This window comes from Balaenoptera ricei, chromosome 2 (genome assembly GCF_028023285.1).
Source record: "Balaenoptera ricei isolate mBalRic1 chromosome 2, mBalRic1.hap2, whole genome shotgun sequence".
In the NCBI taxonomy this organism is placed as follows: Eukaryota; Metazoa; Chordata; class Mammalia; order Artiodactyla; family Balaenopteridae; genus Balaenoptera; species Balaenoptera ricei.
Window position 1 is genome coordinate 143,741,495 of NC_082640.1, and position 15,054 is coordinate 143,756,548.

At 39.2% G+C, this 15,054-nt stretch overlaps 1 protein-coding gene and 1 long non-coding RNA gene across 3 annotated transcripts in view; one reads left to right on the plus strand and one right to left on the minus strand.

The window, feature by feature from the left end:
• Positions 1-15,054, plus strand: part of PELI2 (pellino E3 ubiquitin protein ligase family member 2) — a 211,150-nt gene that overhangs the window by 188,142 nt on the left and 7,954 nt on the right. Inside the window, exons 4-5 of one of the 2 annotated variants that reach the window (XM_059914292.1) lie at positions 4,712-4,909; positions 6,441-6,629. In XM_059914292.1, the coding sequence (XP_059770275.1) occupies positions 4,712-4,909; positions 6,441-6,629 (387 nt within the window). The remainder of the gene's footprint in view (positions 1-4,711; positions 4,910-6,440; positions 6,630-15,054) is intronic. The other variant, XM_059914294.1, reaches the window with a different exon arrangement.
• Positions 6,334-15,054, minus strand: part of LOC132359745 (uncharacterized) — a 55,557-nt gene continuing 46,836 nt past the window's right edge. Inside the window, exon 3 of the long non-coding RNA XR_009500916.1 lies at positions 6,334-6,606. This is a non-coding gene — a long non-coding RNA (uncharacterized LOC132359745). The remainder of the gene's footprint in view (positions 6,607-15,054) is intronic.

The following is a 15,054-nucleotide window of genomic DNA, read 5'->3' on the forward strand; positions in this document are numbered from 1 at the left end:
CCACTGCTTTGATTCCCGCTAAAGCACATCATTGTTTTATCACCATCAGAGCAAATGTCAGCATCTTCATATTTATTATGAAACCATAATATTATGGTTCATATTATGAAACCATGGCTTCATGGACCTGGCCCCTTAAAAAGGCCTCAAGGACCCTCAGAGTTTCATGGACCACAATGAGAAATACCAGTTTTTACTATACTAACCTCTTAATTTTATAACTGAGAAATCTGTGTCTTTGAAAGAAAAGGTAACTTAACCGAAGGGCAAAGATGTCATTAGTGGCAGAACTAAAGGTTTAGGTCTCCTGAGTTCTCCATTCTCTACATAGTACCTACTCAGTCTCTTTAAATAAGGCACGATAATTCAACAGGAATTTATAGACGTATGAAGAAAACATAACCCATTTGTTATTTTTACTAAAATAATCTGATTCCTTTTGCAGACTAACTGGACATATTGGAGGATTAATGTCAGATCACTCTTAAGCAGAGTAGAATTAAGCAACTTAGAAGGCCCTGAAAAATCAAGCTTGTTTTAATTTTTTCCTCCTTTTAACAAGTTTACATGTCTAAAACCTACCACTGACAAAAATCACTGAGCAAAAGCACTGCAGCATTCATATTTCTCAGGTATGGACCTTGGTGTTGAGGGCTGTTCATTTTAGCCATTACCCATTAAAACTATTTGTAGGTTAATTGAGCATTTAAAAGCAGAACATCAGAATGAACCAAAAAAAGGGCCTTGTGCTGCATTTCCCACAGTGGAATCAGATAGATAATAGGCTCAGAACTCGGAAGTACCATTGCCTGAGAAAGTCAAACTTAGATCTAAATTTAGGAGATGGGTTAAGACTAACAAAATCTGAGTTAATATAGCCAGAATAAGATCTTAGTAATTATTTTCTAGAATAGGGGTAAATAAAGGAAAGGGAAAAGACCATAGGTGTTGAGAAAGTAAAATATAAAGAAGAATATAGTTTAGAAAAGGAATCAAAGGCAAAGACGATTCTGATCTTGGGGGTTTAAGGAAACTGACGAGGTCCTGAAACCAGAGTTAGTGGTCATTTCCCCCTCTGGTTTCTCAGTTTCATATGCTTCAGACCTAAATGCTGCAATGCCTTATGTTTTGGTTTTTTTGGTTTGGGTTTTTTTTTGTTTTTTTTTGTTTTTTTTAGTTTATAGTAGTTCTAGATGGTAACATTTCATTAGCATCTATTTAGTTGAGAAAAATGTTAAACAATATTTTAATAATTATTTCCTAAAACATTGTACTTGTGTGTGTTTGTGTGTCTCACAGGCTCACAGGGTTCAAGCTCACTGTCATAATCCTCCATTCATCAGTTTCATTTCTTGAGCACCTACTGTGTCAGATGCTCATCTAGTCACTGGAGATAGACAGCTAAGTCTCCCCTCTCATGGAGCATATATTCTAGAGGAGGCAAAGAGACCACAGATAAGCCAGCACTGCAGCAGTGCCAAGGCCCCAAGGCGGGAGCAGAGCGAAGGAAGAGGGAAGTGACGTGAGATGAACTCGGAGAGGTAGGCAGAGGCCGGGAGAGTAAGGGGCCTTTAGGCCAAGTAAAGACTTTGGGTTTTATTCTAGGAGTTTGGGGGAAACTGTTGGAGGAATTTAAGCAAGGGAGAGAGAAAATCCAATTTATATTTTGTTACGATATCTCCAACTACTGTCTAGAGAAAAATGTAGGAGGCAAGTGTGAAAGCAGGGAGACCAGTTTGGAGTCTAAGGCAGTGAAATCCAAGTAAGAGCTGAGGGCAGCTAGAACTAAGGTGGGGAAACGCGCAAGGACTGAAGATGCATTTTGGAGGAAGAGTTGATAGAATTTACACGAGGTTAAATGTGGGTGTGGAGAAAAAATCCAGGGTGATTCCTGGATATTGATTTTTTAGCTTGAGCAAATTGGATGCCACTCACTGACATAGGGAACCTAGGGGTTGAAGAGGATCCAGTGTAACATTTGAAACATGTTACATGTGAGATGCTTATTAGACATCCACGTGGAGATTGGGTGTGCTAGTGTGAAGCTGAGGGAGAGATCAGGGCTTTGGGTCTAAAATGGGATTTGGTGAGGTTACCTGGGGGAGAGAACAGAAGGAGAAGGGAAAGGGGCTGTTGGCCAGCTAGCCTGGAAGGGTTTCATTAACTTAATACCAGGTACGGATATACCAGGACATGTAAGCCCTGGAAACGTCAGCAGGCGGGGTTTCAGTAGAGCCGTGCTGAGAGTTGGAGTGGCTTCAGAGTGGGTCACAGGGATGAGTAAGGAAACAGAGGGTAGTACCTGGTGGCAGGTTTTTCCAGAAGTATTGCCATTAAATGAATCAGAGAAATGGGGCTATAGTTCGAGAGGTGCTCGTTGAGAGACGAGTCTAGAACGGTGCTATTCAAACTGCTCAGCCAAGCAGTGAAACGTCTGTTAACGGTGCAGGATGAGACAAGTAAGGAAATCGAGAAGGAATGCGTTTGGAAACTTGTAATAGCAGTTTGGCATTCCTGAAGCATCCACGCGGATGATCATTTTTCTAATACTCATTTTTGTTATATTTTTAAAAGCTATTAAGTGACAAGTTGAAATTTTAAAAACTAAAAAAAAATGTGTGATAGCTGACAGTGTGATCCAGTAAGAGAGAGAAATTGATCATTCAGGAGAGAGAGAGGGGCCGACTTCAGGAGTAAAATCCTTGGAAAGGGGAGAAGAGTGGGACGCCAAGCACCCAGGGAGAGGTTGGTCATGGACAGGAGCAGCAACAACTCACCCTTGTCATAGGAGGGAGGTGAGAAAATAAGGTTACAGATGCAGGGACGAGGGCAGGATTGGTCCAGGAAAGGTGACGGAGGACCTTTTGGGTGCTTTCACACCATTTCTTTTTTTTTTTTTAAGCCCCACATTTGTTTAATTTATTTTTGGCTGTGTTGGGTCTTCGTTTCTGTGCGAGGGCTTTCTCCAGTTGCGGCAAGCGGGGGCCACTCCTCATCGCGGGGCGCGGGCCTCTCACTATCGCGGCCTCTCCTATTGCGGAGCACAGGCTCCAGACGCACAGGCTCAGTAGCTGTGGCTCACGGACCCAGTTGCTCCGCGGCATATGGGATCCTCCCAGACCAGGGCTCGAACCCGTGTCCCCTGCACTGGCAGGCAGATTCTCAACCACTGCGCCACCAGGCAACTTTAGAAAGATGAATCGTATGATATGATTTTATAATCTCTCTAATTCAGGTTTTAGGTTGCATTTTTTAACAAGTTACATGTTTTCTAAACCTGTATGTTCAGGCAATATGCATCTATTCAAGGTGGTAAGTTTCAGTGAACCCTGTGGTTTAGTTTATTCCAGGCACATTTCAATAGGACAAGAAATTAAGGGTTGTAAAAAACAAGAGAAATAGATGTCTGTTGTCTGTTGGTTTAACAGAGATGATAGTCTATGCATGAAAATGTATATGTGAGATTTACAAAAGAAATTTAATATTGTTCCAAAGCAAGCAGACCTAAGTGATGCAAGATATATACATTTTGTTATATTTATTTCACCTTTATTCATTTGGACAAAAAGAGTATTACATTGCTTATGTTTTAGATAGAATTTTGAGATCAGGATAAAGATACCTGGGAAATTGACTTTGGAGGCCTTATATGTACACACTGGGGGTTCTGCGTGTTCCTTCCATTGACAATTTCAGAATCAAAGTCACTGTCATTAGGAGAGAACATTAATATCATATTTAACAAGAAATGATTTGTTTACATATAAATTATTTTAGTTTAAGATGTATCTTTGGCATATATAACATTTATCACTGTTTCCTGGTTAGAGATTCATAGACCATCATTACATAGACGGTTTAATGTTTTGTCGTGAGGATTTCCTTACCTGTAAACAAATACTTCCCAGTTCACAGGACACAGCAATACCTGTCTTATTTGGATTTAGTGAATATGAAAAGCTTTGTTAGAACTCTAAAACCATGCTAATGAAATATATTCTTTCTGGCAGCATTTAAACTTACCAAGGAAAGTAAGCCAATAAAATATTATTGGCTACTTTTTAGACTTTCCCAGGAGAGTTTTTTAAAAATCCAAAATTGAAATGTTAGGATCAGCTTTTTAAATCTTTCATATGACTGCATCTCAAACTTTGAGCTGACCTGTATAGGCCTTTACATCACTCTCATTTATGCTGAGTGACAGAAATAGGCATTGGGGTCTCATGTCTGAGGTAGGGCTTGTTTTCCCTCTGTGCCATGAGTCACTGGTGGATTCACTTAGTATGGAAAACCAGTCCCTGGAGCTGGGCAAGAGTGGGGGAAATAGGGCTTTTGTTTGCTGGCTTCCTTTAAAATCTTGGGTTTTTTCCCACCTGGAAATACAAGAAAAAAAAAAAAAAAACACGAATAATTTTCTATGAAAGTAATAAGTAATGTTTCTACCTGATCAGAAACCTGTTTGGAGTGAGATCTATTTTCCTCTAGAATAGAAAATTGAGTTTTTCTTAACATTTACAATCTTATGGTTGGTTACCATAACATCTCCCTTAAACAAGAAAAGGAGCAGACTAAAGATTTTTTCATTAAATTTTGACCTTCATAGTAGATAGAGATAATGAATGTTAAAGGATCCTGAACGCTCATTTCATGTGATGAATATGGTGACATCATATTTTTCAAGTAGATCATGAGTATAATTTGATTTATTTAGGTGGGCAGATCAACAGAAAGCCCTATTGACTTCGTCGTTACAGACACAATTTCTGGCAGTCAGAACAATGACGAAGCACAAATTACACAAAGCACCATATCCAGGTTTGCCTGCAGGATAGTCTGTGACAGGAATGAACCTTACACAGCACGAATATTCGCAGCCGGATTCGACTCTTCCAAAAACATATTTCTTGGCGTAAGTACTATTAATCAGTACATTGTTTCTAGAAAAACACCCATTATTATCATATATAACATTTAATTGTGGCCAAAAAAATTTGTCTTGCACAATGCTTCTGGTGAGATTTTGAGATTTTAGTTTTCATACAGCCAGTTTGAAAAGCTATTATTAAAAATCTGAAAATAATTGTCATTACTTGTTTTTTTGTTATATTTGCTATATTAACTATAATATGTACAGTAATTACTTTTTAAAAGTATGTATATTAACATACATAATGTATTTATTTCAGAAGGAAAATGGTCAGATCTAGATAATTGGGGTGCAAAAGAAAATGTTATTCCTTTATTCATTCAAAAAATTGTTATGTAGTATTTGCTTCGTTCCATATTGGGTGTTACAGATGTGATATCACAAAGAACAAAACAGACTAAAAATATCTCCCTTCATAGAATGTCCATGTAAATAAAACCCCACAGTTTTAGTGAATATCCAATTTTAATATAGTGCCCTTTTTGAATCAGGATATTTTTGCAGGGGAAAAAAAAACACCTCACTTTAAAATGGCCTAAATGGTAATAAAAATGTATCATGTTACAAGAAGTGCCCAGGAAGGCCAGCCGCAGGCTTGGTTGATGCAGTGGTTCTGTGACATCTGGAGAGCCAGGTTCATTCCGTCTTGCCCTCTGGGCACATCAGCTTCCTTAGGCGAGGTCCTGGGGAGGGTCCCCCCCCCCACCCCGCAGCATGACAGCTTCCCGCTGAAGAAGGGCAGCAAAGGCACTGTTTCTTCCTCATCTCTTTTAAAGAGCAAAGAAACCTTTCCAGGAAGCTTTCCAGAAGGACTCACTCAGGCCTCACTGGCCAGAACTCAGTCACATGCCCACCCCTAAACCAGTCATAACTGGCTTATCCTAATCAGATTTACCCAAGTCATGTGAGCAATATCTGGCTCTGTCCCCAGGAAAGAAAAAAAGAAATCACTGTGGCCAGGCGTCCAAGAGCATCTGTCGTGCCGTTACATCCAGCCGCTTGTGCCTTCCACCCTTGATGATATAACACTGATTCGTATGAAAACAGAACGTAGTGGCCACAACTTGTTGGCTTAATATATTTTGAAATTTTGTTTAATAAAAAATTTTTTCTCTTCCTTCTAGTACTTCCCTGATAATGAGTTCATATAAAGCATTTTTAGATAACAGGATGAAAGCACTGCACAAATAGAGTTGAAGAATATATACTGGATTCCTGGAATCACCTGGGGGCGGGGGGTGGTTTGAAAAAGAATCTGTAAGGGAGAGGTCCAGGCATCAGGTTTTGTTTAAGTGCCCAAGGTAAATTTGTCTCCAGCGATAAATCATTCATCTGTTTTTGCACTTCTTTCATTTTTGTCGGACTAACTGCATTTTTTATCCTTCTGATTATTAGCTTTAAGTAGAAAATGAAAATTCCTCACTTTCCTCCCCTCTGCCCTTACCCAATATTTTAAAGAGATTCTAGAATCTTTTTGTGTTGAACATAATCTTTTCTGTGGTATGCTCTCCAGGAAAAGGCAGCAAAGTGGAAAAACCCCGATGGCCACATGGATGGGCTCACGACCAATGGTGTCCTGGTGATGCATCCGAGAGGGGGCTTCACTGAGGAGTCCCAGCCTGGGGTCTGGCGCGAGATCTCTGTCTGTGGAGACGTGTACACCTTGCGAGAGACCAGGTCTGCGCAGCAAAGGGGAAAGCTGGTGAGTGGACTTCATGCAAATAATGCATGAAACTACAAACACCTAACTCGAAAGCTATCATTTTCCTCCCCTGAAATTCAAAATCTTTGTACAGGTCTTAGGGCTGTGTACCATTGACCCAGGAAAACAAGAATTTTCTGAGCCTCCAAAAGTAAGAGGGAAATAGCCTTCTTCCCTTTCATGATTAAGCTTTTCCAATTGTGGAAGAAAATTATCTTTTGCTCCTAACTACCTTAAGAGCATAATCTTATTAATATACTTCACCACAGGTTTCTGCTTAAATTCACTTTAAGAAGAATAAACTTATTTTTAGTGTAAAACTTTACTAATTTGGAAAACTGAGCAGTCTAAGACTAATTAGTAAAAATTGTGAATTACAGAATTATTTACTAGACTTTCTGGGACTAAAAGATAATTAAGTTAGCTTTTTTTTTTTTCTTGAGTTAATAGTAAGAAATTAATATATAATTCCCTATATGATTCACCAAAGTGAAGTCATAGTTACAGCTTTTTACTTGAAATAGTTTGTATAGTACATTGACTTGGCATGTTTATATTTTTTCTATAAATATTACTACTTATCCCAAATGCACTAAAGCTGTTGGGTTTTTAACCCTTTCTTCAACAGAGAATAATTTTAATAACTTAAATAGGAGGCTTTGCAACCTAAGTGTCCATCGACAGATGAATGGATAAAGATGTGGCACATATATACAATGGAATATTACTCAGCCATAAAAAGAAATGAAATTGAGTTATTTGTAGTGAGGTGGATGGACCTAGAGTCTGTCATACAGAGTGAAGTAAGGCAGAAAGAGAAAAACAAATACTGTATGCTAACACAGATATATGGAATCTAAAAAAAAATGGTTCTGATGAACCTAGGGACAGGACAGGAATAAAGACACAGAAGGAGAGAATGGACTTGAGGATATGGGGAGGGGGAAGGGGTAAGCTGGGATGAAGTGAGAGAGTAGCATTGACATATATACACTACCAAATGTAAAATAGCTAGCTAGTGGGAAGCAGGTGCATTGAACAGGGAGATCAGCTCAGTGCTTTGTGACCCCCTAGAGGGGTGGGATAGGGAGGGTGGGAGGGAGATGCAAGAGGGAGGAGATATGGGGATATAAGTATAGGTATAGCTGATTCACTTTGTTATACAGCAGAAACTAACACAACATTGTAAAGCAATTATACTCCAGTAAAGATTTAAAAAAAAGAAAAATAGGAGGCTTTGGGTTTCTGATCTTGCCATAGGCATGGGGCACAGCACAAAAAGGTTCTTAATTAAAAGTACTGGAGTGGAAATTTTATTAATTGTTAGGTAGAAGCTACAACAAGAGAGAACAAATATTTTCTTCCAAACCACCAGAGAAAAAATATAGGGAATAGAAGATGTGATCTAGCATTTGTTCAGAGAGCTGGATGATAACCGAATATTCCTAAGATGGAAAAAGAAGGTGGGGGACTATTTTACTAACCTGGTTTGCTGTTCTCTACTGGATGTTTGTTTTTCAGGAATTGTTATTTTTATTCCTAGTTTACACCATTATTCAGCTGCAGGTATAGCTTCTGCCTTTTATGATAAAGCCCAATCTTGAGCATCATGGCTGAGTAAATATGAAAAGCATTTTCTAAGAAAGCCAAACAAATTCAATGAACTTTGTTTAAACACTTTCCAAGAGACTGTAAATAGGGAAGAGAATGTGAAGGCTGTTTTTCCAAATAACTTTGTGTTTCTGATCATAGGATAATTTTATACAAAGCTGGGCTAGGTTGCCCTAAGTAGGGCATCATTGTAACAGCAATAGTAAGAAGTCGGTGTATGTTTGCTGAGCACAGACACTGCGTTAACATTTCAGAGACATTAGCTCATTTAATCTGCACATCAGCCTTGTCAGAGAAGTGGAATTATCCCCATCTTATGGATGAGGAAGGCGTAGCATAGAGAGGTTAAATAATGCCCACTCACAGAGCTAGAAGGGAGCAGCAGATGGGATTGAAACACAGGTCCTCCTGCTTTAAAGCCTGAACTCCTGGCTTCTACTCGGTACCATCGTGTGGGGAGTCACACCTGGCTCGCACCATCACCAGAGCATTGCCTCCCTGGGCAGATAGAAAGCATACACTGGGTCCAGGATGGCACATCACAGGATGAGTTTCTTGTCAACTCTGGTTCATGTATTTTGTTCACAGATAGAAAGAGCACATAAAAATAACAGCTAAGAGGGAAAACAAGCTACTGTTTGAGCAGCCACTGTGTATTTATTAGTGATTCTAAAGTCAGGCCATAGGTCCAAGTCCTGGTCTACCACTTAGTAGATCTGCAGTCTTGAGTCAGTGACTTGACCTCTCTATACCTGGCCTCACATCCAGGTAACTGGAATAATGCTAGTATATATCCTTTAGGATTACTGTGAGAACAAGTAAGATTGGAGCAGTGCTGTACCCAGGAACAGTCCATAATTGGTTGCCATGATTAAGCAGGAGCTAGGAACTGGAAATCTGGCAGTGACCAGGATGTCCAGGGCTCTGCCCTCGAATTGTGGAGTCTGGAAAAGGTTACAGGCAAGACCTCAAATCATTAGGATATTGTGTGATAAGAGAAAGTACCAAAAGGCACAGGAGTCCCTCAGAGGGACACCTATCCTAGACATGGGAGTCAAGAGTATGTGGAATATAGAAGACCATAGACTCAAAATTTATAAGATGTTGTTTACCAAGAACTGCCCTACAGGAAGGAAAAGGAAGGTTGTTTAACAACATGGCCCAGGGGGCAGAGATAAGATGGCAGAGTAGAAGAATGTGAGCTCACCTCTTCTTATGAAAACACAAAAATCACAACTAACTGTTGAACAACCATCAACAAAAAAAAACACTGGAACCTACCAAAAAAGATATCCTACATCCAAAGACAAAGAAGAAGCCACAATGGGATGGTAGGAGGGGAGCAATAACGATAAAATCAAATCCCGTATCCACCATATGGATGACCCACAAACTAGAAAATAATTACATTGCAGAGGTTCTCCCATGGGAGTGAAAGTTCTGAGCCCCAGCCTGGGGGTCTGGAAACGGGAGGAGGAGCCCCCAGAGCATCTGGTTTAGAAGGGGTTTGATTTCAGGACTTCCAAAGGACTGGGGGAAACAGAAACTTCACTCTTGGAGGGCACATACAAGGTCTCACGCACACCACGAGCCAGGGGAAAAAGCAGTGACCTCACAAGAGCCTGACCAGACCTACCTGCTGGTATTGGAGGATTTCCTGTGTAGGCAGGGGCGGCTGTGTCTCACTGCAGTGACAGACACGGGCAGTGGTAGTTCTGAGGAGTACTCATTAGCGTGAGTCCTCCTGGAGGCCACCATTTTCTCACCAAGACCTGGCCCCACCCAACAGCCTTGTAAGCTCCAGTGCTGGGATGCCTCAGGCCAAACAACCAATAGAGCAGAAACACAGCCCCAGCCATCAGCAAACAGGCTGCTGAAAGTCTTCCTGAGCACACAGCTGCGTGCTAAACACACCCCCTGACACAGCCCTGCCCACCAGACGTACAAGACCCAGCTCCATCCATCAGTGGGCAGGAACCAGTCCCTACCACCAGGAAGCCTGCACAAGCCTCTTACACCAGCCTCATCCACCAGGAGGCAGACAGCAGAAGAAGAATTAAAACCCTGCAGCCTGCAGAATGGAAACCACAATCACAAAAAAATTACACAGAATGAGATGCCAGAGGAATATGTCCCAGACAAAGGAACAAGAAGAAACCCAAGAAGAACAACTAAATGAAGAAGAGATAGGCAATCTACCCAAAATAGAATTCAGAGTAATGATCGTAAAGATGATCCAAGATCTCAGAAAAAGAATGGAGGCACACACCGAGAAGATACAAGAAATGTTCAACAAAGAAAGACCTAGAAGAACTAAAGAACAAACAAAAAGAGGTGAGCAATACAATAACAGAACTGAAAAATATACTAGACGGAATCAATAGCAGAATAAATGAGGCAGAAGAACGGATAAGTGACCTGGAAGATAAAATAGTGGAAATAGCTACTGCAGAGCACAATAAAGAAAAAAGAATGAAAAGAACTGAGGACAGTCTCAGAGACCTCTGGGACAACATTAAATGCACCAACATTCGAATTATAGGGGTCCCAGAAGAAGAAGAGAAAAAGAAAGGGACTGAGAAAATATTTGAAGAGATTATAGTTGATAACTTCCCTAATATGGGAAAGGAAATAGTTAATCAAGTCCTGGAAGCACAGAGAGTGCCATACAGGATAAATCCAAGGAGAAACACGCCAAGACACATATTAATCAAACTATCAAAAATTAAATATAAAGAAAACATATTAAAAGCAGCAAGGGAAAAACAACAAATAACACACAAGGGAATCCCCATAAGGTTAACAGCTGATCTTTCAGCAGAAACTCTGCAAGCCAGAAGGGAGTGGCAGAACATATTTAAAGTGATGAAGGAGAAAAACCGACAACCAAAACTACTCTACTCAGCAAGGATCTCATTCAGAATTGATGGAGAAATTAAAACCTTTACAGACAAGCAAAAGCTGAGAGAGTTCAGCACCACCAAACCAGCTTTACAACAAATGCTAAAGGAACTCCTCTAGGCAAGAAACACAAGAGAAGGAAAACACCTACAATAACAAACCGAAAACATTTAAGAAAATGGGAATAGGAACATACATATCAATAATTACCGTAAATGTAAATGGATTAAATGCTCCCACCAGAAGACACAGACTGGCTGAATGGATACAAAAGCAAGACCCATATATATGCTGTCTACAAGAGACCCACTTCAGACCTAGGGACACATACAGACTGAAAGTGAGGGGATGGGAAAAGATATTTCATGCAAATGGAAATCAAAAGAATGCTGGAGTAGCAATTCTCATATCAGACAAAATAGACGTTAGAATAAAGACTATTACAAGAGACAAAGAAGGACACTATATAATGATCAAGGGATCGATCCAAGAAGAAGGTATAACAATTGTAAATATTTATGCACCCAACACAGGAGCACCTCAATACATAAGGCAGATACTAACAGCCATAAAAGGGGAAATCGACAGTAACACAATAATAGTAGGGGACTTTAACACCCCACTTTCACCAATGGACGGATCATCCAAATTGAAAATAAATAAGGAATCACAAGCTTTAAATGATACACTAAACAAGATGGACTTAATTGATATTTATAGGACATTCCACCCAAAAACAACAGAATACACATTTTTGTCAAGTGCTCATGGAACATTCTCCAGGATAGATCATATCTTGGGTCACAAATCAAGCCTTGGTAAATTTAAGAAAATTGAAATCGTATCAAGTATCTTTTCCGACCACAACGCTATGAGACTAGATATCAATTACAGGAAAAGATCTGTAAAAAATACAAACACATAGAGGCTACACAATACACTACTTAATAACGAAGTGATCACTGAATAAATCAAAGAGGAAATCAAAAAATACCTAGAAACAAATGACAGTGGAGACACGACGACCCAAAACCTATGGGATGCAGCAAAAGCAGTTCTAAGAGGGAAGTTTATAGCAATACAAGCCTACCTCAAGAAACAGGAAACATCTCGAATAAACAACCTAACCTTACACCTAAAGCAATTAGAGAAAAAAGAACAAAAAAACCCCAAAGTTAGCAGAAGGAAAGAAATCATAAAGATCAGATCAGAAATGAATGAAAAAGAAATGAAGGAAACAATAACAAAGATCAACAAAACTAAAAGCTGGTTCTTTGAGAAGATAAACAAAATTGATAAACCATTAGCCAGACTTATCAAGAAAAAAAGGGAGAAGACTCAAATCAATAGAATTAGAAATGAAAAAGGAGAAGTAACAACTGACACTGCAGAAATACAAATGATCATGAGAGATTACTACAAGCAACTCTATGCCAATAAAATGGACAACCTGGAAGAAATGGACAAATTCTTAGAAATGCACAACTGCCGAGACTGAACCAGGAAGAAATAGAAAGTATGAACAGACCAATCACGAACACTGAAATTGAAACTGTGATTAAAAATCTTCCAACAAACAAAAGCCCAGGACCAGATGGCTTCACAGGCGAATTCTATCAAACATTTAGAGAAGAGCTAACACCTATCCTTCTCAAACTCTTCCAAAATATTGCAGAGGGAGGAACACTCCCCAACTCATTCTACGAGGCCACCATCACCCTGATACCAAAACCAGACAAAGATGTCACAAAGAAAGAAAACTACAGGCCAATATCACTGATGAACATAGATGCCAAACTCCTCAAAAAAATACTAGTAAACAGAATCTAACAGCACATTAAAAGGATCATACACCATGATCAAGTGGGGTTTATTCCAGGAATGCAAGGATTCTTCAATATACGCAAATCAATCAACATGATACACCATATTAACAAACTGAAGGAGAAAAACCATATGATCCTCTCCATAGATGCAGAGCAAGCTTTCGTCAAAATTCAACACCCATTTATGATAAAAGCCCTGCAGAAAGTAGGCATAGAGGGAACTTTTCTCAACATAATAAAGGCCATATATGACAAACCCACAGCCAACATTGTCCTCAATGGTGAAAAACTGAAACCATTTCCACTAAGATCAGGAACAAGACAAGGTTGCCCACTCTCACCACTATTATTCAACATAGTTTTGGAAGTGTTAGCCACAGCAATCAGAGAAGAAAAAGAAATAAAAGGAATCCAAATCAGAAAAGAAGAAGTAAAGCTGTCACTGTTTGCAGATGACATGATACTATACATAGAGAATCCTAAAGATGCCACCAGAAAACTACTAGAGCTAATCAATGAATTTGGTTAAGTAGCAGGATACAAAATTAATGCACAGAAATCTCTTGCATTCCTATACACTAATGATGAAAAATCTGAAAGTGAAATTAAGAAAACACTCCCGTTTACCATTGCAACAGAAAGAATAAAAAATCTAGGAATAAACCTACCTAAGGAGACAAAAGACCTGTATGCAGAAAATTATAAGACACTGATGAAAGAAATTAAAGATGATACAAATAGATGGAGAGATATACCATGTTCTTGGATTGGAAGAATCAACATTGTGAAAATGACTCTACTACCCAAAGCAATCTACAGATTCAATGCAATCCCTATCAAACTACCACTGGCATTTTTCACAGAACTAGAACAAAAAATTTCACAATTTGTATGGAAACACAAAAGACCCCGAATAGCCAAAGCAATCTTGAGAATGAAAAATGGAGCTGGAGGAATCAGGCTCCCTGACTTCAGACTATACTACAGAGCTACAGTAATCAAGACAGTATGGTACTGGCACGAAAAGAGAAACATAGATCAATGGAACAGGATACAAAGCCCAGAGATAAACCCACGCACATATGGTCACCTTATCTTTGATAAAGGAGGCAAGCATATACAGTGGAGAAAAGACAGCCTCTTTAATAAGTGGTGCTGGGAAAACTGGACAGGTACATGTAACAGTATGAAATTAGAACACTCCCTAACACCATACACAAAAATAAACTCAAAATGGATTAAAGACCTAAATATAAGGCCAGACACTATCAAACTCTTAGAGGAAAACATAGGCAGAACACTGAATGACATAAATCACAGCAAGATCCTTTTTGACCCAGCTCCTAGAGAAATGGAAATAAAAACAAAAATAAACAAATGGGACCTAATGAAACTTAAAAGCTTTTGCACAGCAAAGGAATCCATAAACAAGACCAAAAGACAACCCTCAGAATGGGAGAAAATATTTGCAAATGAAGCAACTGACAAAGGATTAATCTCCAAGATTTACAAGCAGCTCATGCAGCTCAATAACAAAAAAACGAACAACCCAATCCAAAAATGGGCAGAAGACCTAAATAGACATTTCTCCAAAGAAGATATACAGATGGCCTACAGACACATGAAAGAATGCTCAACATCATTAATCATTAGAGAAATGCAAATCAAAACTACAATGAGATATCATTGTATCATCACCGGTCAGAATAGCCATCATCAAAAAATCTACAAACAATAAATGCTGGAGAGGGTGTGGAGAAAATGGAACACTCTTGCACTGTTGGTGGGAATGTAAATTGATACAGCCACTATGGAGAACAGTATGGAGGTTCCTTAAAAAACTAAAAATACAACTACCATATGACCCAGCAATCCCATTACTGGGCATATACCCTGAACAAACCATAATTCAAAAAGAGTCATGTACCAAAATGTTCATTGCAGCTCTATTTACAATAGAGCTAGGACATGGAAGCAACCTAAGTGTCCATCAACAGATGAATGGATAAAGAAGATGTGGCACATACATACAATGGAATATTACTCAGCCATAAAAAGAAACGAAATGGAGTTATTTGTAGTGAGGT